The sequence below is a fragment of the Triturus cristatus genome, chromosome 7 (assembly GCF_964204655.1).
Source record: "Triturus cristatus chromosome 7, aTriCri1.1, whole genome shotgun sequence".
NCBI lineage: Eukaryota > Metazoa > Chordata > Amphibia > Caudata > Salamandridae > Triturus > Triturus cristatus.
Genome location: NC_140590.1, coordinates 545452896 through 545474234, shown reverse-complemented (window position 1 = coordinate 545474234; position 21339 = coordinate 545452896). Strand labels below are relative to the sequence as shown.

The 21339-nt window shown below is 45.6% G+C and overlaps 1 protein-coding gene across 6 annotated transcripts in view; it reads right to left on the bottom strand.

Moving 5' to 3' along the window:
* Positions 1-10390: 10390 nt before the first annotated feature.
* GALK1 (galactokinase 1) overlaps positions 10391-21339 on the bottom strand; it is a 59230-nt gene continuing 48281 nt past the window's right edge. For all 6 annotated transcript variants that reach the window (XM_085616990.1, XM_085616995.1, XM_085616991.1 and 3 more), the window contains 5 exons: positions 20641-20776; positions 18827-19008; positions 14191-14341; positions 11035-11197; positions 10391-10635 (listed from right to left, as the gene is read on the bottom strand). In XM_085616990.1, coding sequence (XP_085473116.1) covers positions 10564-10635; positions 11035-11197; positions 14191-14341; positions 18827-19008; positions 20641-20776 — 704 coding nt within the window. In that variant the 3' untranslated portion in view covers positions 10391-10563. The remainder of the gene's footprint in view (positions 10636-11034; positions 11198-14190; positions 14342-18826; positions 19009-20640; positions 20777-21339) is intronic.

Sequence of the window (21339 nt, the reverse complement as noted above, 5' to 3'; positions counted from 1 at the left end):
ACAGATGTGCAGAACGAACTGGGCTAAAAAATTATTGAGATGTGCTCTGTTCTTCAACAGCTAGGTAGCCATGGACTGCACTTGCGGAGTGCACATAGAAGTGAAGGACGTTTGCAGTGCAAGCCAGACCGGCATAAAATAACAAGGCCGATCATCCTGCATCTTACACAACAAGCTGTATGGCGATTGGCCTGATTTTTAGGTCTCACCTAGGCAGCGCTTGTGCTGTCTCTTCAAAACATGCTGTGTTCAGACTATGGCCTTTATGCTCTGCCCATTTCCCGCCAACGTTTTAAATTGGCTCCTTTGACTGTCTTTTGTAAATGCTTTGTTTAATCTTTGGTTAGTTTGTTTAGCAGTACCTCCTTTTCTACATTTGCAACCTCCCATAAAGACTGCCCCTGTTACATGAAGATTCATTCGGTTTTCTTTTCAGTTTCTGAGCACTCTTTTCTTAATGAGTTCTTCGTCATAGCTGGAGTTGCAGGCACAACCGCTACGCACTTCCCCGACTGCATTTACCCGGCACATTGCTCCTGTTAAGTTGTTTTTAAAATTTTATTTTAGTTGCTTAGCATGCGCTGTCCAGTAAGAGTGCATGCATTAAAACATTATGTTTATTTTTTTTAGAACGCACCATGACGCGCTTCTTATGGAGGCTTCATGCCTTTCTTTTGTTCTGCGCAGCTTGCCCAACTCAACTTTTAAAACATATTTTTTTTGTGCAGCACGCCATGCTGCACTTTAACATTTACAATGGCAGCCGCACATCTTTATGTTTTGCGCAGCTTGCCCAACTCAACTTTCAAAACATTCTATGTGGCTTTCCCATCGTCAGCAGCTCACCATACCTTTAACTTGCGTGGTGTCCGCCCGACCCGCTCCTCCAATAGGCCGGTGCCTGTGCCTTTAAATACGAACGTGACATCTCCTTTCGCCACGACGCCCTTCTGTTTCTTTAGGACTTTATTAGTGTGTGTGTTTTCTTACTTTCTCTCTTGTTTATGTTTCTCATCCCGGAGAGCTCTATTCACCGCCTTCATGTCCCAGCTACGTTTTAGTTCCCCCTCAGTACATCTGCTCCCTTGCCTTTTACTGTGTTCATTGTCAGCATGGTCTCCACACTTCAGGTCACCAACCGCTCCACCTGTATTTTAATTTGATATGGTGTTGTTATCACAGCAAAGAGCCTACCTGCTTCACCAGGCTGCTTCACCAACCATCACCATGCACTTCGCCTCCATATCCGGTTATGTTTGATTCCTAGGTAGCAGCATTGTTGTGTGTAATATTGTGCTCCGTAATGTAACACAATGACGTTTGGAACACATAAGAAGCACCCAGTGCCAATCCCGTACATCTCATTGGCCAGCATGTGTTATGTGTTGTGTGTACGTACGTATAGCTAGTAAGCAAAAGGAGTCACTCTTTTACCAAAGATGCATTTTGTCAACCTTGTAATGTAAAAGAAAATTCTTTCTTTGAACCAAAGGAGGAGTCACCGACCTCGTGACTTCCAAAGACTTTCCAAGAGGAAAAACAAACTGCAAACATCCAGGCCCAACACCAGATGGCGATCTATGCACAGTGTATAATCTGCAGCTCATAAGCCTCGAACAATTCTTTCTTTGAATAACCCTTACCCACCAGGATTACCCCTTGGTGGCATGCTTCATCATAGGGTTCTTCTCTAACATGCTACGGAAAGGGGCACGCTGCGACCGACATATACTGGTAGTATTTGTGCCTATCCAGAATGCAAAAATATGTTGGAGTGAGGGTTTTGAGTGCCCTCTTTTTGCATGGTTGCCCCCACTTTTTGCTTAATTGCTGATGTACTTCAACTGAGTGTGCCCTGGGCTCCTGCCAAACAGGTGCCCAGGGCCTATGTTCTTTCCCTAAAACTGCATCAAAAACAAAACCCAGTTGGTACTCTTTGGCCACAGGTCAGTCCCTTGTAAATGGTACCACAGGTACTGTGGCCAGGGACGGCCTCTAAGGGCTGCAGCACTTATTGAGCCACCCGTAGAGGCCCTGTATGTGTGTGTGTGGTTTTCTCTCTCTCTCTCTCTCTCTCTCTCCCTTCTCCACCTCTCCCCATCTCCCCCTTTCCTCCCTCCCTCCCTTCCTCCCTCGTTTGTTGCAGAACAAAGTGAAGAGTTGACATGGCACACATCACTGTGTGCCATGCCTACATCCCACTGCCCTGGCATAGGTCAGCCACCACTCTAGCTGGGTGCACTATACCATTGGTGAGGGTACAGGTGCCTGAGCCCTGTACCCCTACAGTGTCTAAGACAATTCTTAGATTCTTAGACATTGTAAGTGCAGTACTGCCAGAGTATATGGTGCTGGCAGTTTGTCATTACAAACTCCACACCGCCATGATGGCTTTACGGAAAACCTAAACTCTGATGCCAATGTGGGATTCAATGAAAAATGCACTCAGAGGTCATCTTAGAGATGCCCCCTGAAAAACAACCTAACAAGAGTGTCCAGGCTGAGTGGCTGCTCGCCAGCTGCCACCACCAGACATGGTTCTGGACCCCTGGGTCGAGAAACAATGCACATCCTGGGACGAGGTGCCAAGCCTCCTCCCCCAGGATCGGCAGGGTCCACAAAGGGAAGCTACAAAGGCTTGCCGCCTTTGTGAGCTTCGCCAGGCCTGTTGCTGCTTCCAGTAACTGGCCCCCACCGGTTCTGACCCCCACTTTGGGCGGCAAAACCAAGTGAGGAAGGGGGGTGTGCCCACCTTTGCCAACCCCACCCCTCAGGTGGGGAATGCGAGGTGAAGCACAACTCTCAGTTCCCGCTATCTTGCAGATGGGGGGATCCAGCCTACCAGAGTGAGGCATATGCCCCCCTCCCACTGGAGGGTGGCATAATAGGGGTTGTACCCACCCCAAGGAAGAGATCCATTGGTCCCAAACTTTAGCTACCTGTAAACGCCCCTAAATATAGATTTAGGAGCAACCCTGAACAATGCCTTCTCAGACAAGAAACAACCAAGAAGGACCGAAGAGCAGTGCTGAATCTAAGAAGAGGACACCTACTGACTTGGCCCCAGCCCTACCAGGCTGTCCCCACCTCGAACCTGCTCCAGCGAAATCCCGGTGTGTCCTGCAGTCAGCAACTCTTGAGAACCCAGAGGAACTGCTCTACCTTCCACCCCAAAGACTTTGTCTCCGGTGAGCACTGGATTTGCTCACCCACAGACTCTGGCCCAAGCCAAAACCATGAGTCTGCACCACTCCCACTCTGCACCGGACACCCACGGCCCGAGTTCAAGTGGCCCAACACCACAAGGAGGTCTCCCAGACTATCCTGACCTGAGATCTGGTGATCTCTGACCTGCCGCAACACTCCTGATGACGCCTGCAGTCTCTTTCTGTAGGACACCCACAACCATGACCGGAGCTGGTAAGAAAACCTGATGCCTAAAGACACCCCTGCACCAGAAGTCCCACTGCCTTGGGTGGGCCAACCGACGGTGCCCCAGCATCCCCACTTACCTCTCCAACTGGTGGTCACCTCCTTGAAGATCTTCGTCCCTGAACCTGCAGTGTTTGTTGAAACCACAGAAACCTCATTGCAAACAACAGGGCTACCAATGCCAAACCAGCACCCTCCACCCAGCCGCCCCAGCGCTGCTGCAGGTGTACTTTATGTGCTAAACCGGGCCCCCCTTTGCCCTGAGCCTAACACCAGGAGCTTTGCTCCAACAACCTTGTGGCCAGCTCGTGAGCAGCCACCAACCGGAGGCCGCCTATCCCCCACTAGATAACATTGGGCCTCCGCACTTTGCACCCAGCCGCCCTAGTGCCGCTGAGGGTGCTTTGAGATTGCATCCTTGACCCTGGGGGACCCCTGAGTCTAACCCCAGAAAACCAACTCCCACAACAACGTACTTACCTGTTAACCGATAACTCTCTATTTCCTCCCACAGGATAACATTGACTGTTTTCTTGTGAAAAAGTTTCTAAGTGAGGAAAATCTTTGAAAACTGATGCAATTGTGTTCTAATAACAAAATCACATTTACTTACCTTAATTCAGGAAATGTCCCAGTGTAGTGTCCAGGTATACCATCCTGTGTAAGAAAAGTATTCTGTAAAGCAATATAACCAAAGCATTTACAAAGTATATGTACAGTAATTCAAAGTATTGCATTACAAGTAATTTATCTGTAACCAAAACCAAGTATATACAACTGCACTCAACTGTACTGTTTACTGCAAAGTATAAAACCACTTACCTGCACCAGGCTTGACTTGGTTCTAGGAATAAAATAACTTAATATTTTTGATACAAACAAATTGGTCTGAGATCAGTCTTTGAGTGTGTGACATCATTTGCTGCCTGAGTGTGTACAACAAATACTTAACACTACCCTCTGATAAAGCCTTACTGCTCGCCCACACTACCACAAATAGAGAGTATGGTGCTATCTAATTTTACCTCTGCCTGCCTTTGGGGTTCCACTGGACTCTGTACACACCATAGCTCATTTTGGTAGAGTATATACAGAGCAAACACAAGGAGATGATGGATGGAGCGCTGAGACCTTTCAGACACGCACCCTCAGTCACAGATATGGGTTGAATCCATAATTGTTTTTTAGCTCACTTCGCCAACCCAGTTCAGACACAGCTATATGCAAATTAGTCTTGACCCTGTGCCTCATGCGAACAGTCCAGCCCGAACTGCCAAGCCATGTCTTCCCTGGACCGGAAACAGCATCCTGGAACCGGTTTTGGGCTAACAGCCCTCATCAGCCAGGCTAGCTTGAATCCAGTGGCACCATGAGCAAGGGACCCACGTCTGGGCATACCCTGCCAACTTAGGGCAAACACAAGGAGATGATGGACGGAGCGCTAAAATCTTTCAGACACTCACCCCCAGTCACAGATCTGGGTTGAATCCATCATCTTTCTTTAGCTCACTTCGCCACCCCAGTTCAGACACAGCTATATACAAATCGGTCTTGACCCTGTTCCTCATGGGAACGGTCCAGCCCGAACTGCCAAGCCATGTCTGTGACAAGCACCCTGGGACCTGTTTCAGGCCAACAGCCCTCATCAGCCAGGCTAGATTGAATCCAGTGGCAAAGTGAGGAAGGGACCCACGTCTGGGCATCCCTGCCAACTTAGGGCTAAAGAACGATGATGGATTCAACCCAGATCTGTGACTGGAGGTTGAGTGTCTGAAAGGTTTCAGCATTCCGTCCATCATCTTGTGTTTGCATAGTATATACAGAGCCAACGTCCTACAATTATGTGTTGAAAACGTTCCTGAGAAAAAGCCTAGGGGTAGGGCTTGAAACTAGTTGACCAGAGAAACTTAGGGATATCACCCTAGAAGTCTCTCACCATCCCCATTTTTTAACCAAGTCGACTAGGGGAACCAATAAATAACATTTTTCCCACTAGCCAGATATATTTAGACTCTTTTTTTGAACACAAGTAACAAAAGCCCCACTCCAAAATATTTTTGCATTCTGGATAGGCACAGATACTATCCGTGCTCCCACATATCCGTTGGTCACAGCACGCCCCTTTCCGTAGCGGGTTAGGGAAGACCCCTATGATGAAGCATGCCACCAAGGGGTTACCCTGGTGGATGAGGGTTATTCAACGAAATAATTTTCTTTCCCATTACGAGGTTGACAAAATATATCTTTGGTAAAAGAGTGACTCCTTTTGGCTACTAGCATATACGTTTGGAGGATGAGTCCTCTTTGTTTTCCCTCTACCTCCTCTTTTCAATGTTTTTCTGTGTATGTATAGCTCCTTCGCTTGGAACTGGTATGCTCGCTTACAGTGTTGCGGCTTACCTCTTCTCAGGAAGCTGGCTCCCTTTACAACCGCATGCAATAACGTGGTAACAATCTTTCTTACAGTAATCACTATGGTGCATAATATCAAACTTCAACACAAAAACCGTTTTACATTGTTATAACATGATGGCTTTATTCTCTTCGACACTCACTTAGAGGTCTGGACAGATAATTGCTGTCTTACCAATCCCTCCATCCTGATTGGTCTCTCAGTCTCGGATACAATTAAATGTGAAACCTGTGCTTCTATTAGAAAATCTGGACCTTACAATCTTTTTACGTCATTTAAGTCCTTTTGCTGAATGTTTTGCTCTTCCACATTATTTTGTCGTAACTTGGAAACTGGTTTATCTTCTAGTACAAGTACTGTACCTTTCCACCAGTTTGATTATTACCATCTTGTAGCAGTATAAGTGCATCAAATACTGACTCCCAGCAGATTCACCCTACCACACTGCACCATCTAGCGCAGACATATCACAACGACAACCTGCTTATGTAGGCTAGCACACAAAGGCACCACACTGCACCATCAAGCACAGAAAACCACACCACCGCCCAGCCCGTGCAGGCAACACACAAAGGGACCACACAGCACCACCAATCACAGACATATCACGCCAAAACTTGGCTTCAGGCAGTCTAGCACAAAACACCACACAGCACCACAAAGCACAGACAAACCACACCATCACCCAGCTCGTGCAGCCTAGCACATAAAGGCACCACACTGCACCATCAAGCACAAACACACCACACCCCTACCCAGCCCGTGCAAGCTAGCACGTAAACAACGCACTCCGCAACAACAGGCTTATAACATCCAGGTTATGCAACCTTGTGCACCAAGAGAAATCAAAGAAAGGCACCTCGCACAGACGGAAAACAATGATAGCACAGAGAGACAACACACAGACACCCCTCACAGACCTCAGACACAACCTTGAGAATCCAACACAGACATTTGCTCCAAACACAGACATATGACACACGACACACACATCAGACAAGATCCAGACCATAGACTGAGGCGCACATAGAACACACAAACAGTCAGAGACAGATATCACAATCAGACAGAAGAAACAGGCACACACATCAAAGTCAGACGGACATTAGAATCAGACGTCAGAAACAGGCACAGACGTCAGATCCAGAAAGCACACAAACATCAGACTTTTACACAGAAATTATACACATACACCAGAGACAGACATCAGACACATACCACAGTCACTCAGACACAAACATCAGAAAGAGACTTCGCACGGAGACACAGCGTGTCCACACATCCTCCATCTAAGACACTCTTCTACCCAATGAAGGCATGAGGACGTCCCTCACGCACTCCTGGTTGCAGCCCTCTGGGTTGAGCTCGGAAAGTCTGTCACTGGTTGGTATCGGCTCTGCCCTGCCTGGGGTTTGATCTCCAGCAGAAGCGCGAGAGTGTTGTTTTTTCTGAAACTTCATTCGCAGTCTCCCCGCCCCCCACTGCTGCCCTTGGATGGCGGTGGACACCCAGTGGCCAGAAGGTGTGCATTGGAGTCTAGTTTGCAGTATATAAAACTGCATATAAAAGTACACATTAAACAAAAGTAAATGTTCTAGCACCCAAGATATTATGCTGCACAGCTAAAAAAAAAAAGTATAAGGTCCCAAAGGCGAGACCGATTGCATTGCAAATGCTTGTTTTTAGTCCTACTGCTCCTCCACTGTCATTCATATAGTGCTTGTGCTAATGTGAGTGTGCAGGGGTGTTTCTATGGCCAGCCAATCTGAATACCTTCAATTGTGGGAGACGCACCTGTGGACCTCCTGTGAATGCGTCACAGACTCCCAGGGGTTTGCAGGCCACAGGTTAAGAACCATTAGTGTAGGATAGCCCCCTCTAAATGAAAAGGGTTGTAGTTGTCAAATGGAACCATAATAATAATTTGAGTTCTGGCGTGGACTACCACCCTCACCCCTCTTGAAGAACAAATCTTCCTTCTTAATATTCTGGGAGCTTTTCTGGCCCCAAAAAAGGGAGAAATAAACTATTTAAATTCAGAATAACCTAGTCCAAGAACAAAACCCCCGGGGGCTCATTTATAACATCTGCATGTTCTACAGCCACCCAAAAGTATTTCGGTGATAACAGTTTATACTCACCAATGTATGCATCCTCATGGAGAGACATATTGCAAAGTATCTTCATAAAAATGTTACAGTCCATATTTAAAAGTCTAATGGGCTGAACTGGCCAACAGCTTTTCCCTTCCTAAAGAGGAAGACACTTCTCCTTCGGCAATTATAACATTAGAACCACCTATCATATAGGAGGTAGTGTGGTCTTGTAAAATATATACATTTCCTCAGGCATCCCGTATTCTCCCGGGGCTTTTGAAGTGGGTAGCAATCTTATTGTGCAGCCAATTGTTTCTAGCAAGAAAGGTCGAGACAGCTCGGCCATCTCCTCAGCAGAAAGTTTCAGACTAACCTCACTGAAAAAAATCTTCAATATTACCTTGAGATTGGAGCCCAGTTTGGGAATACAAACCCTGATGCACATTTTTTGCTCCAGGTTTACTTCCAGTTGTCATTATCCTCTATAATCCTTATTTGTTTGGAGTTATTCCCTATTTTAATTTACCATGTTAACAATCTGCCAATTTTATTATTCTCTTTAAACACTTAGTGATACATTGTCTGGCTCTTTACCCCGCTTACTTCGTATAACCCAAATCCCATCCTGCAATGTTAAATTCCTACCTACATTCCGTAATGTGGGGGGCATGTCTCACCTCAGGCTCAATATGCTTTATTTGATACCTCCTGTCTTTCCTACCATTTATGGCACTTTTGGAAATTAAGGTTCCGAGGAGTAATGCTTTGAAAGTTTCTCGCACCAAAGTCATGTTACCAAACCCTCCATTAGTCTAAAAAAAGATATCATATTGAGTTCCTATGCTTCCTGCTCTTGCAATATGGACAAATCTGAACATCAGGTGATGCTGCAAGCATTTACAAGTAACTCCCTGAAATAACGAATATTAAAAAATGAGGCATGGTGAGATTACAGATCCTGGCTCTGTAAAGCAGATGACATTAAAGCATGATCTATACGTGCCTGACGTTTATGACCCACTAAGGTAACTGAAACCTAATTCCTTGGGCTATAATCTTAGCAAGATCATAATGATTCAAGCATCTCTAGCTGAACGACGAGTTGTATGCGATCTCCCTCCTGAAGTGACTCCTCCTTATCCTACTAACTTCTTACCAGAGGTAAGCATCGTAAATACTGAAGAGTTGAATGAAGTGATCCAAAGCAGTGGAGCCAGAGGCTCTCCGCTTGATCCTCTACCCCAAGCATTACAAAATCTACTGCAGCTTTGACCCTTGCTGGCTGAAAGCCATTATGAATGCTCCTCTATCTTCTGGCCAATTTCCCGCTTCCCTTAAATTGGCCTGTGTGATGCCTTTGATCAAAAAACCTTCATATCACCCTGATATTCTGTCTAATTACCGGCCGATCTCTGCAGTTTCAGCCAAGGAGTTCATGGGCAGCAGAGGGAGAATAAGCGTCTCATCCACCCCATGCTTAAGAGATCAGTATCGCTCTTTGATGGTATTCCAGAAACCCGAGGGGGTTCCATAAGAACGCATTCATGAATGATGTGCTGATTTCATGTTCTTCTGTTACATAGGGTTTGGAGATATCAGCAGTGTCCTTCAGCCGGTTCCAATCCCTTTTGACCAGTAAATATCTCTTCGGCCTCATGCATTGCAGTTCAGCAGATATGGATCCAACATTTGTATGTCAAAAGAGGACAGGCACACCCACCCTTTGCTAGACTTCTCTGCTACCAGTGTGGAGGACAAGTAAGTCCATTGCACCTCAGAATTTGATGGCATTAAACGGCTGTTGCAGTGCCTACGGCACAAACAAATCCTGGATGAGCACTTCAGGCACCTGCCGTGTTAGAGGGTTTGGAGATGCTTTTATTGCATAGTCTATCATCCTTCTGGACACTTCCATATTTGGGAACACTTAAATAACACAAACCGCATTACATTAAACAAATGACGTGCTGCAAGAGGGAGCCACAAGAGCAAGAAAGCAAACGAGAAACTGAGATTTTCCACAGAAAAAACAAACAGCAGAGAGAAGGAAGGCTCTAAAAAAGAAAATAAATGTACCTTGCAGAAACATCCAGCTCCCTTGCCACAGAGAGGACAGGGACTCTTGAAGGTTGAAGGTGAGAGCGGGTTATACTTTAGGCACAGGGACAACGTGCACCTAGGATCTAGTTTCCTTAAGAAAAAGGCTAAGTTTCTCATTGTCACAACTCATGAAATGGTGTGACAATGTTAACATACCAGTTCGACATTCAGTCTTCAACCAATGGTGAATCTGCACTTCACTGCATAAGAAATGGGAAAAAAATGATTCCAGCCATTCACTGAAGTACGACAGTTACTGGGCTGCTAGCCTTGTGCTCCAAAACCCAAATTCTCAGGCAGAAGCTAGAAAAATGTTGATGTTCTCCTCATAAAGGTCAAGAAAAAGGGAGACCATACAAATTTCATTTATTTTAGGTAAGTGACACTGCTTCAAGCCACTGCAGGTATCCATGACAAAGAATCAAAAAGGAGAACACAGACTTTCACTTTTGAAAAAAGATGTGAACTAGCAGTTCCTCATGCCTCTGCTGATGACGCCACGTCTTCTGTCCAGTTCGGTGGCTAGGACGGGAGTGCTTTCGCGCCTGCAGAGGGTTTTGTGATGTAGAAAGTGGGTTTGCCGCTGTACCGCTCCTGGTCAGGAAGAGAAAGAGCAGAGAAAAGATAGAGAAAGTAGACTTCAACAGGCTTCTACAGGAGAGTAGAAAGACCTCACCGAGTAAGAGTTCATTGAATTGCATGAAATACATATGAATAAGCAAGACTTTTTTCGACGTGCTACCAAGAGTTTCTATATCTCGGCCAAGGATTAGTCCGGGATAGGGCTGGGCTACAAGATTAAAGGTGAACTTGAGATGTTACATTAAGAAAGGATTGTGGGGGTGCCTACAGACAAGTGAGATGATCATGCCATTATTGGAGCACGAGTAGGGAGTTTATTTATAAAGTTTTGTAAAGCGCAAACTTGACCCAAGTGGGTATCAGAGCGCTTTACATGACAAGAAGTAGCTAACAATTGGACTAGTTGTGTACCTTGATATGCTGCATCGCTCTCTCCACTGCTCCAGCCTCCAACAGCGTGACTGTGCAGCCCCCAAAGCCCCCACCAGTCATCCGGCTGCCGTACACCCCATCCACCTCCAGTGCTGCAGCCACCAGCGCATCTAACTCCGGACAGCTGACCTCAAAATCATCCCTGTAGAAGAATGGAAGCAGGCTGTCACATATGCTTGGATTCAAACATGTATGTTTATCTCACACCTGTGAATGACGATCACATAACAGTATACACCAATCATCACGCTCCTATGCATGTCAGTCAAATATTTATAATCACCTGTGTCCATCAACCACACATTTCTACAGCAATCCCATTCCTGTGTACATCAGTCAGCACTGTGTATGGGATAACACACTATGTACATAACAACGTACAACACTTTCACACACTAATGACATACCTGTGTTCATCAGTTACACACTTGCATACACCTGAACTTATCTTTGGATGCCTGACCTCCACTGCTTGGCAGGTCTTCTGAAAGGGAATCTTACGCTGTGCACAGAGAGCACATTCCCTTGTACATCAGTAACAGACGTGTGCATCAATGACGTGCAAATACATGAGTCGCAAACCTATGAACATCATAGGCCATATAAATAGATTGCACATAAGTGTACCCACCAAATAAACCTGGGGAACAATGTCACTAATCAGACGCTTGTTTAAAGAGTACAGAAAACCTAACAGTCTAGTAATACCAGACAAACACTGATTCAGGTACATTTTGAAAATCCAAGATGCAATGCTGCCACAAATCACAAATTGAAGTAGACCACAAACATTGCACTGCAAGAATTTGGAATCCTTTTGAGTAAACAAATGCAAGACAAATCCACTTGGATATTCTCAGAGGCACTTTCAGCACAGACTAGTCATTCCACTAAGAGGATTCACTTGGAGCAGCTCTTTCAGTGTATATCAGTGCTGCTTTTTCCACAGTTACTGTCTCAATCGTGGACTCCTGAGAAGTTCTCTAGTACATAAGTGTTCATTACTGGTGCCCCAGGGACACGGTAGTGCACTGCTCCTATTTGGCTTATGACTCTCTTGGGTAGTGAGGTCGCCCAGTCAAGGCTTGCATTATGGGGCCACTAGGGGTTTGAAAATAGACAGACTGCAACACAATCAAACAACATGCAATAGAGGTCTATGTCCAGCCAGATCTATGTTACAAAAAATATAGGTCTTTGTTTATTTTATTGACAATAAGATTGGGGATCACAAAAATCAGGAATGTGTCCACATTCTGGCATTAAGACAACTCCGAATGTTATTCTAAGACACGCAAATCTAGATAGTACAGATGCTATAAGAGTCCAACAGTGAATGTTGGGTTGAAGTTCCAAATGTAAATGTCACCAGCAGTTTAAGCACGATCTAAAAAAAGCAGGATATCTGATCCCTTACTTATCAATGACTCACAGAGGGCGGCTAACACGGATAATTGCATTGGTTCGGGTGGACTATGCAAGGTCAAAGTTTACTGGGATGACAGAGCAGTACATGCGCAGACTCTAGGTCATTCAAGGTTACCGGTCATCAGGCTTTGTCCACATTACAGCTGTCAGGACGAGTCTGCACAAGATACCCATCAAATACAGGCGTGAGTTCAAAACTGGTCTCCACGTGTTACAGGACCATATGGAACCATGATCATATCTGAGGGAGTGCATGAATAGGACCAAACTAGAATCTTTAAGACAGTACTCTCCACAGACTTGACAAGCCCACATTTCAATCTTCATTATATGGTGATGTGCACTAGGTGTTCAAGGCCACCCGTGCGGTTGCGCTCGGGGGACTATAGCGAGCCTGCTTAGTTCTAGAGAGAGGCTTGCAACAGTTCTGTTCTGAAGGGCAGTCCCAGAACTGGACTCGATCGGATGCAGCTTTGAACCTACATCGGTGTCACCTAGAGCAACCAAAGTCTTGCAATACCATGACAAAACATGTAGCTACACAACTTCAGGCTCTTCTGGAGTAAGGCCAGATCATGGATACTTACCAGGCTGGCTTTCACCCAAGGTTCTGTGCTGATGGCTCTAGTGAAAATCCCAGATGGCTTACACTAAAGCTGGTAGATGATGTCTCCTTACGCCTACTGCTAGATCTCCCCAAGACATCTGAAGCAACAGACCCTGGAGCACTCGGTCTGAGAGCAAAACGTGTAAACCAATGATTCCACAGAAACTTTCCCCATTTTAAAAACAATTTGGAAACGAATATGCGCAGACTCTGTAAGGCATACTTGCCCCTTGTTTTAGGGCATTGGTGGGTGGTGCAGCCACAGACGAGGCTGTAATATCAGGCTAGGGTATATGAATCATCTGCGCTCTCGCGAAGAGTTAAGCTCCCAGCATTTGTTATGGGTGCCTTTTGGTAAGTAGCAGGAGTTTCACTATTAGCACTTCTGATGAAGAAAGGCCTCTGGGTGGAGAGCAGCACGTCCGTTTAAATAGGAAATCTAAATGTGCCTCTGTGTTAACGCTTGTTTCTCCGCTGTGGAGATTTGACTCGGAACCTTGCTTTACATGCTAGTATGAATGCCCTGCCATTGCATGATGGATATTTTCTCTGCAGCCCCGGGATGATCCAGAAGAATCTCTTTCACCGAACACCCCACCCCACACCAGAGAAACAACTCCCTTTGGAAATGCTGCGGGTTCTGGGTGCACCAGCCACCCAAGTTCGTCCTCACAGCCTCTGAAACGTTGTCCCAGGTCAGTAAACTCTTCGTTCTGTAATCCCGGGGAGCACTGATGATCTGAATGGAGGATGCACTACGTTCTGACTAGACAATGTTTGAAAGGAATGACACCGAGGTATCCTCTCACCAGGGCCGGACCGGCGGTAGCGGGCACCGGGCAATCCCCCGGTGCGCCGCACGGGTGGGGGCCGGTTTTGGGCCCCTGGGGGCAGATTTTGTTACAGGGCAGATCGGCCCTGTAACAAAATCGGCCGAAAACCGGCCCAGGCAGAGAGCCCGGCGTCACTCCCAAACCCCCGCGGGTGGGTGCGGGGGGGGGGCGGCCGAGCACTGTCAGGGCCGGTTTTGGTTCCCAGTCCGGCCCTGCCTCTCACCGAGGTGGTGTGGCTAGAATAAGTGAAAAGTGGTAAATGGGTACCTGAGAGAGTTGTGACTTTCCACCATTAACCTTCCAAACTCCTTATATTCGCCAGACTTCAGGCACTCCGCGCCTCTGGACGTACGCACAATCTCTCCGATGACGTGGCGCGCGCGGCGGTACGTCTCTGCGTCCAGGCGCTCCTTCGCAGCTGCAAGAGCAGGAGAGGAAAGGTTGAGAAATCTGAAATCATCACCTTAACAAGCACGGGCTCTAAACTTACTCTTCTGGACGGACTTGGCATGCATCATGCCTGAAATAGACAGGCACGGAAACATTTGTTTTCTTCAAAATTCCTTTTACACAAAGAAAGTACAGATATTATTTCTTCCAAGTTACGTTACTAAGCGCTGCAAAGCCAAGCCAGTAAACACAAAAATGGTGGAAAACCAAAACTGCTTAAGAAATAATAATAATAATAATGGTTAAAAACAGAAGAGGCATAGCCAATAGGTCTCGCCTTTGGGACCTTGTAAGTGTTTAACCAGAGATATTGACTTTGCCTATTTTCTTTAAACTTTGCTGTACAGAAGTCTGCAGCATGCTGAAAAATTATAATAAAGAAGTGTCAGAAGCATTTTTGTTACAGTATATATGACCAAGAAAGCATTATGTACAACTGTACAACCATATTTAAAAAAAGTATTAACAATAAATAATGTCTTGAGTTTTTTTTGTCCTTTCAATGCTGGCAACTTCTATCTGCCTGTCCCAATGATTGCTTATGTTTATTTTTTGTTATTGGGGGGCATAAACAACAGGAGGGTGAAGGCTCGGAAATAGTACCTGTAAAACAGTGACTGAGCGAGTCAGTCAGTCAGTCAGTCAGTGAGAGAGTCAGTCAGTTAGTCAGTGAGAAAGTCAGAGTGTCAGTGAGTGAGAGAGTCAGTGAGTGAGTCAGTGAGTGAGTCAGTCAGTGAGAGAGTCAGACAGTGAGAGAGAGAGAGTCCATCAGTCAGTGAGAGAGTCAGTGAGTGAGAGAGAGAGAGTCAGTCAGTGAGAGAGAGAGAGTCAGTCAGTGAGAAAGAGAGAGTAAGAGTCAGTCAGTGAGAGAGAGACAGTCAGTGAGAGAGAGTCAGACAGTGAGAGAGAGTCAGTCAGTGAGAGAGAGTCAGTCAGTGAGAGAGAGAGAGAGAGAGAGAGAGAGAGAGAGAGAGAGAGAGAGAGAGAGAGTTAGTCAGTTAGTGGATCAGTCAGTCAGTTAGTGAGAAAGCCAGTCAGTCAGTGAGAGAATCAGTCAGTGAGAGAGTCACTTAGTGAGAGTCAGTCAGTCAGAGAGCCCGTCAGTGAGAGAGAGAGAGATTGAGTCAGTCAGTGAGAGAGAATGAGAGTCAGTCAGTGAGATAGAGAGTGAGAGTCATTTATTTAGTGAGTCAGTCAGTGAGTGTCAGTCAGTTAGTTAGTGAGAGAGTCAGTCAGAGAGAGAGTGAGAGAGTCATTTATTTAGTCAGTCAGTCAGTGAGAGAGTCATTTATTTAGTCAGTCAGTCAGTGGGAGAGTCAGTCAGTCAGTTAGTGAGAGAGACAGTCAGTGAGTCAGTCAGTGGGAGAGTCAGAGAAAGAGTGAGAGAGTCAGTCAGTCAGAGAGTCAGTCAGTTAGTTAGTGAGAGAGTCAGTCAGTTAGTTAGTGAGAGAGTCAGTCAGTCAGTGAGAGAGAGATTGAGAGAGTCAGAGAAAGAGTCAGTCAGTGAGAGAGAGAGATTGAGAGAGTCAGCCAGTGAGAGAGAGAGGGTGAGAGTGTCAGTCAGAGAAAGAGTCAGAGTCAGGCAGTGTGAGTGAGAGTGAGAGTGAGAGTGAGAGTGAGAGTGAGAGTGAGAGTGAGAGTGAGAGTGAGAGTGAGAGTGAGAGTGAGAGTGAGAGTGAGAGTGAGAGTGAGAGTGAGTGAGAGTGAGTGAGAGTGAGTGAGAGTGAGTGAGAGTGAGAGTGAGAGTGAGAGTGAGAGAGAGAGTGAGAGAGAGTGAGTCTGAGAGAGAGAGAGAGTCAGTCAGTTAGTGAGAGAGTCAGTGACAGAGAGATTGAGAGTCAGTCAGTGAGAGAGCCAGTCAGTCAGTGAGAGAGAGAGTGAGAGAGTCAGTCATTTAGTCAGTCAGTCAGAGAGAGTCTCAGTCAATGAGAGAGTCAGTCAGTTAGTGAGAGAGTCAGTCAGAGAGTGAGAGTCAGTCAGTCAGTTAGAGAGCCAGTGAGCCGAATCAACAATTTTATCCATTTAATCACCAAGAGTCAGACACCACTAAATGGATAAAGACAACTGTGATTTTGAGAAGTAACCAGTACGCACTTTAAACTGCTAATATATGCTTAAAACAGGCAACACAACAAAACATCTAAAAATATATATATATTTTGCGGATAACTGTAGTATGGTTGGAAGCATTTGAAAATGATTTTGGCAGTTTATTTCCTGTGGATGTTTCTACAACCAATTTTTAATAGAGGATACATGCTTCATGGTAGCATGTAAATGCATTGCCAAAGTCCAACATAAGAAGTGTGCAAATATTAAGCAGTAGTGGTTACAAACATGCCACACGTATTTGGAATTCTTTTTACAGATCTGCAAGGCGCAAGGAAAGAAACATTTAAGGCCTACGTATCCTGGTATCCCTAAATCACGTAAATATCAAAGGGGAGGGAATGAGAAGCAGTGATCCATCCGGCTTCCAATGGTAATACAAAAAATCAAGTTGAGGGAGAATGGATCACTTGTCCTGTAGTATCAGGGTCTTTGATGTTGGGAAACTGTATAGAAAACCCTCATATGAGTACACAGGTCGGGGGCGGTGTATCTTGATTCTCCGCCTTCGTGTACTATCACAGCATCTTCATTGGGTTTCTTTTGTTAGTATGCTGTCCTCCACCTGGAGGTAGACCAACTGATTTTACAGTAGCGTCCAGGTATCAAAAAGAGAAAAGAGGGATGTGCAGGGTGCTCATAAGTGGTGAACTTAAAATTCCCTACTACGCTCAAAAGGCTACAAAAATGTATTGAGAATACGAGTGGAGTGGGAAATTAAAAATAAAAATGATGCTGTAATAGACAAAGTTACTGGTCTATTGCATCAGTGAATAAGGTCAGTGAATAAGGTCAGTGAATAAGGTCAACATGTTTCAGCCTTCTCGCTCATTCTTAAGGCTTTCGTCAGGACCAAGGAATGAAGGGGTCACGTTCTGCCGCCTTTTCTGAGTGATCAGGTAGTCACATGTATGTTAATTCATATTGAAGAGTTATTGTCTCTTTCTAGATGCCGCGTTGTGGCTTCCTCGGGACATCCGTGATCAGGTAACCTGTTCCGGTTCTTCCTTACACGTAACTTGTGCTGACTCTGATCACGGACTAAATATGCCACGTTGGTCCTCCTAGTCAGATGCGTTAAAAACCGTGCACTGGCAGTTAATAATAGTAATAATAATAATAATAATAATAATCCACATTTGTAAAGCGCGAACAATCACCCGTAAGAGTCTCTAGGCGCTGGAGGCCGTCGGGAAAATTAAGCAAGCTATTGGCCAGAGTTACATGGTGCTGGGCTAATCTGCCGCCAGCGCCGGGGATCGAACCGTGATCCCCAGATTCCGGAGTCAGTCGCCCTGGCCGCGGCGCCACACCAGTTAAAAGAGTGGCTTTCAAATCCCTCTGTCATGTTTCCAAAGCAGTTCATGGGATCTGCCTAGTTTACCAATCTCAAAAATGTCATAATTACATTCCTACAAGCTGCCTACGCTCCTCTGAGACTCGACTGCTGGTCCTACCAAGAACTAAGCGCAGTCACTCACGAGGTAAGGCTCTTTCAGTTAGCGCATTCAAACTTTGGAATGAACTTCCTGTCACCAAGCAGAAGATTCCATCTTTGCTCCATTTTAGGAAGTCGCTAAAGACCTCTTTTCAGGAACCAGAGCTCGCTAGTCAATTCTGGTGTGCCTTGGCCGTCTATTGTAAACTCACCTTACTGATATGTTAAATGTCTGTGCTAGCGTCAGGGCACCCCTTGGGGTAATTGTTGCACTCTACAGATGGATTAGCATAACAAATATAGTATACTCTGGCGAGATGTGGGAACAGTCATTACTTTAAAAAGTGATGTACAAACCTCACATTTAGGGGCCAGACGAGCGACCGGATATCTACACCAAGGTTTCTACAGAGATGGGGACCATGGGTAACCATCACAGGTCCGCTCATGTTAGCACTCTCTCTGTTCCACAACAGGAGTGGCCTATATCGATCCCTCCGCCACCAGCTTTCGTTATGCCCACATTGGAGGGAAGCACTTCGTAGTCTAGTACAAACACCCTCCACATTAATGCCACATACAAAGGTGCTGAATGCCATTAAGCAGAAGAGGTTAAATTCAGTAGTGATATAAAATGTAATTGCACAAACATCCCTGTTACTATGTTAAAGTAGGTCCAGATGCTTTTGATACCTCTTACCACAGAGGTTTCTGCCCTACACTCGAGCGGGAAGTGCCCATCCTCTCATCCCACAATTTCCTCCATCCCACACTGAGAGAAAACTGTCTCGATGGCTCTCATTGCTAAGCAGCAGTCATAATGTGGTCAACACCCAATTTTGTTATATTTCAGCCTCAGTTCAACGCCCCATTCTGTACATCTGAATATCTTGTCTTGTGTCTCACCTTCCAGGCTTGCCTCAGACACTTCTCTCAGGCTTGACTTCCCCAAGGTCTTGGCAGCTTCCTCACACTTGCGTCGCCGACTGGGGTACTCGCTCCCAGTCAATGTATGTCGCACGTTAGAGTTCGTTATCAGCACCACCAACTTGGGGTCGCTCAGAGGGACCAGCTTAGCCACCAGTGACCTTTAAACATTAAAGCAGGATTTCACATGAGTGAATAGCTAAACACACATGCAATGGCAGGTGAATGAAAGATTGAGTAAGTGACTAGAATGAATCTTGGACAAATGATACTACAGATCTTCACCAGCAATTCCACATCATGATATGTGCTATCAGTTTTACCTTGTTCATTTTGTATAGTTGAGAGAAAACGGTGTAAATGTGTGTAAGTAAGGAGGCAACTGAAGATCACAGTGCAGCATGGAAACTGCTACCTTCCACAAAGTAGAGGATGCCATCTTGACCACAGATGAAAATGACCCCTGCCTCCTGATACTGCTGGACCACTCAGCTGTCTACAACAGTTGGCCATCCCACCCTCATACACACCCTGGAGTCTAGAATGAGACTCACCAGCAATGTCCTTCACTATTTCTCCTCCTATTTTTCCAACTGACACCAGTTTGTTCACATGGACACCTCCAGGTCACAAGCGATCTCTGTCACCCGTGGAGCCCCCCCGGTTTCCATACTATCTCCTGTCATCTTCAACCTTTACATGGAGCCCTTAGATGCTCTACTCGCAGATAACAGCATCAAGATTCACCAATATGCCAATGATACACAACCCTACTTAAAAGCCTCCTCTGCTTCAGACATCAAAAGCCTCAAACACTGCTACCACATTATCCAGACCTGGATGTCCAGCGCCTACCTGAAGCTCAACCCAAATAAGACAGAATTCCTATTATTTGCCAAGTACAACATACAGTACAAACTGGGCTCATTGACATGAACATTGATGGCTTCGAACCCAAACTTTCATAGAATGCCAAGCCACTTGGATTTACTCTGGACACCAACATCCTCATCAAAGAACACACTGCCAAAAAACAAAGACGGCCTGGTACCAGGTCTCTCTCTCTTCTAAAGAAAGAGAAACTTCTTTCTTAAGAAAGCAACTTCAGAACTGCTATTCAAGCCCTCGTACTACTGGATCTGAAAGGTTGTAATGCCTTACTCCATAGCCTCCCAGACCCCACAATGACACTAGAAAGGGACTATACAGACTGCAACACGTCTCAACTAAGGCCTGACGAAATATGATATCACCCCATCCTAACAGAATTCCATTGGTCCCCTTTGCCAGCCCGCACCACCTTCAAAACCAGCTGCAAAGCCATCAGTAACAGCAACTCAGCTTATATAGAAGATAAGCTTTTCATCTTTGTAGGTTTTTAGCACACCTGCAGCCAGGACAAGCCAAGACACCATCAGACTGCAGACTTAAGAAGTTAAAAAAGAAAAACAAGACATCCTTTTCCATCTGTGCACTCAGGATTTGAAACAATAAACTTGTTGCTATCAGGATCGCCCGAAAACTGCTTCAATTTAGAAAGAATTAAAGACACACTTCTTTAAAGAACACTACATCATAATGCATTAACAGTCTACAGCCCAGCGCTTCCTCTTATTACTCGCTGACATTATGCTGGTCTTTCACCACGTACAGAGCTGCCTTTTGGGTAGGTTTGTGCTACAGAAATACCATATACATACATACAAGAGGTTGTAGTTGGCCAACAGATTTGAGAGTGAGCGAGCCAGTGAAGAGTGTCTGAACCAGTGAGAAACCTCTCCAACGCCCCCTACCTGCAGTCTAGGAGCAGTGCATGGCCCTCCATCCCCATCACAGAGATGAACTGGTCCATGATTCCGCAGGGCATGCCTGCAAACGTGTGTTCCGCCTTCTGACATACCAGGGCTTTCGACACCAGGTCACCATCATCTGGGAGTGGAGGGAGAAGATAGAGTTAAGAAAGAACTCTTCATAAACTTCAACTACAATCTAGCAAGCAGTGATTCACACTGGTTGGATGGGGGTATCTTTTTTCTGTTTTGTGCTGTGGTGCTGCTGCTGAATAGCTGCTTCCCAATGCCCTACAAGTGAACAGGGAAGAAGAATGATAAAGAAGAAACAGGAAACATGAAAACAAGACTAACAAATTGTTCAGCTCAAGACAGAAGGAATATTCTAAAGGGGCTACAGTTTTGAAAACGTTTGCTCGTCTACAGGGCCCACAGATAGGTTTTAAGTATGCCAGGATCTTCTGGGGTAACACTGGCTCTTTGTGGATGTGTGCAATGAGGACATGCTTGAGCTTCTGAGGAACTCTGATATCTCAGAACTGCTTCGTTTAATGATAGCAGCGATGAGGGTGAATAGTATCACTACAGCCACATATGTCTTTCAGGCAAGAGTCAGAGGGGATGCAGAAATGTACATTTTCAGTTATCCCAGGACTGATTACTTTGGTATCAGCAGCAGGGGCAATCTCATACCGAGCTACA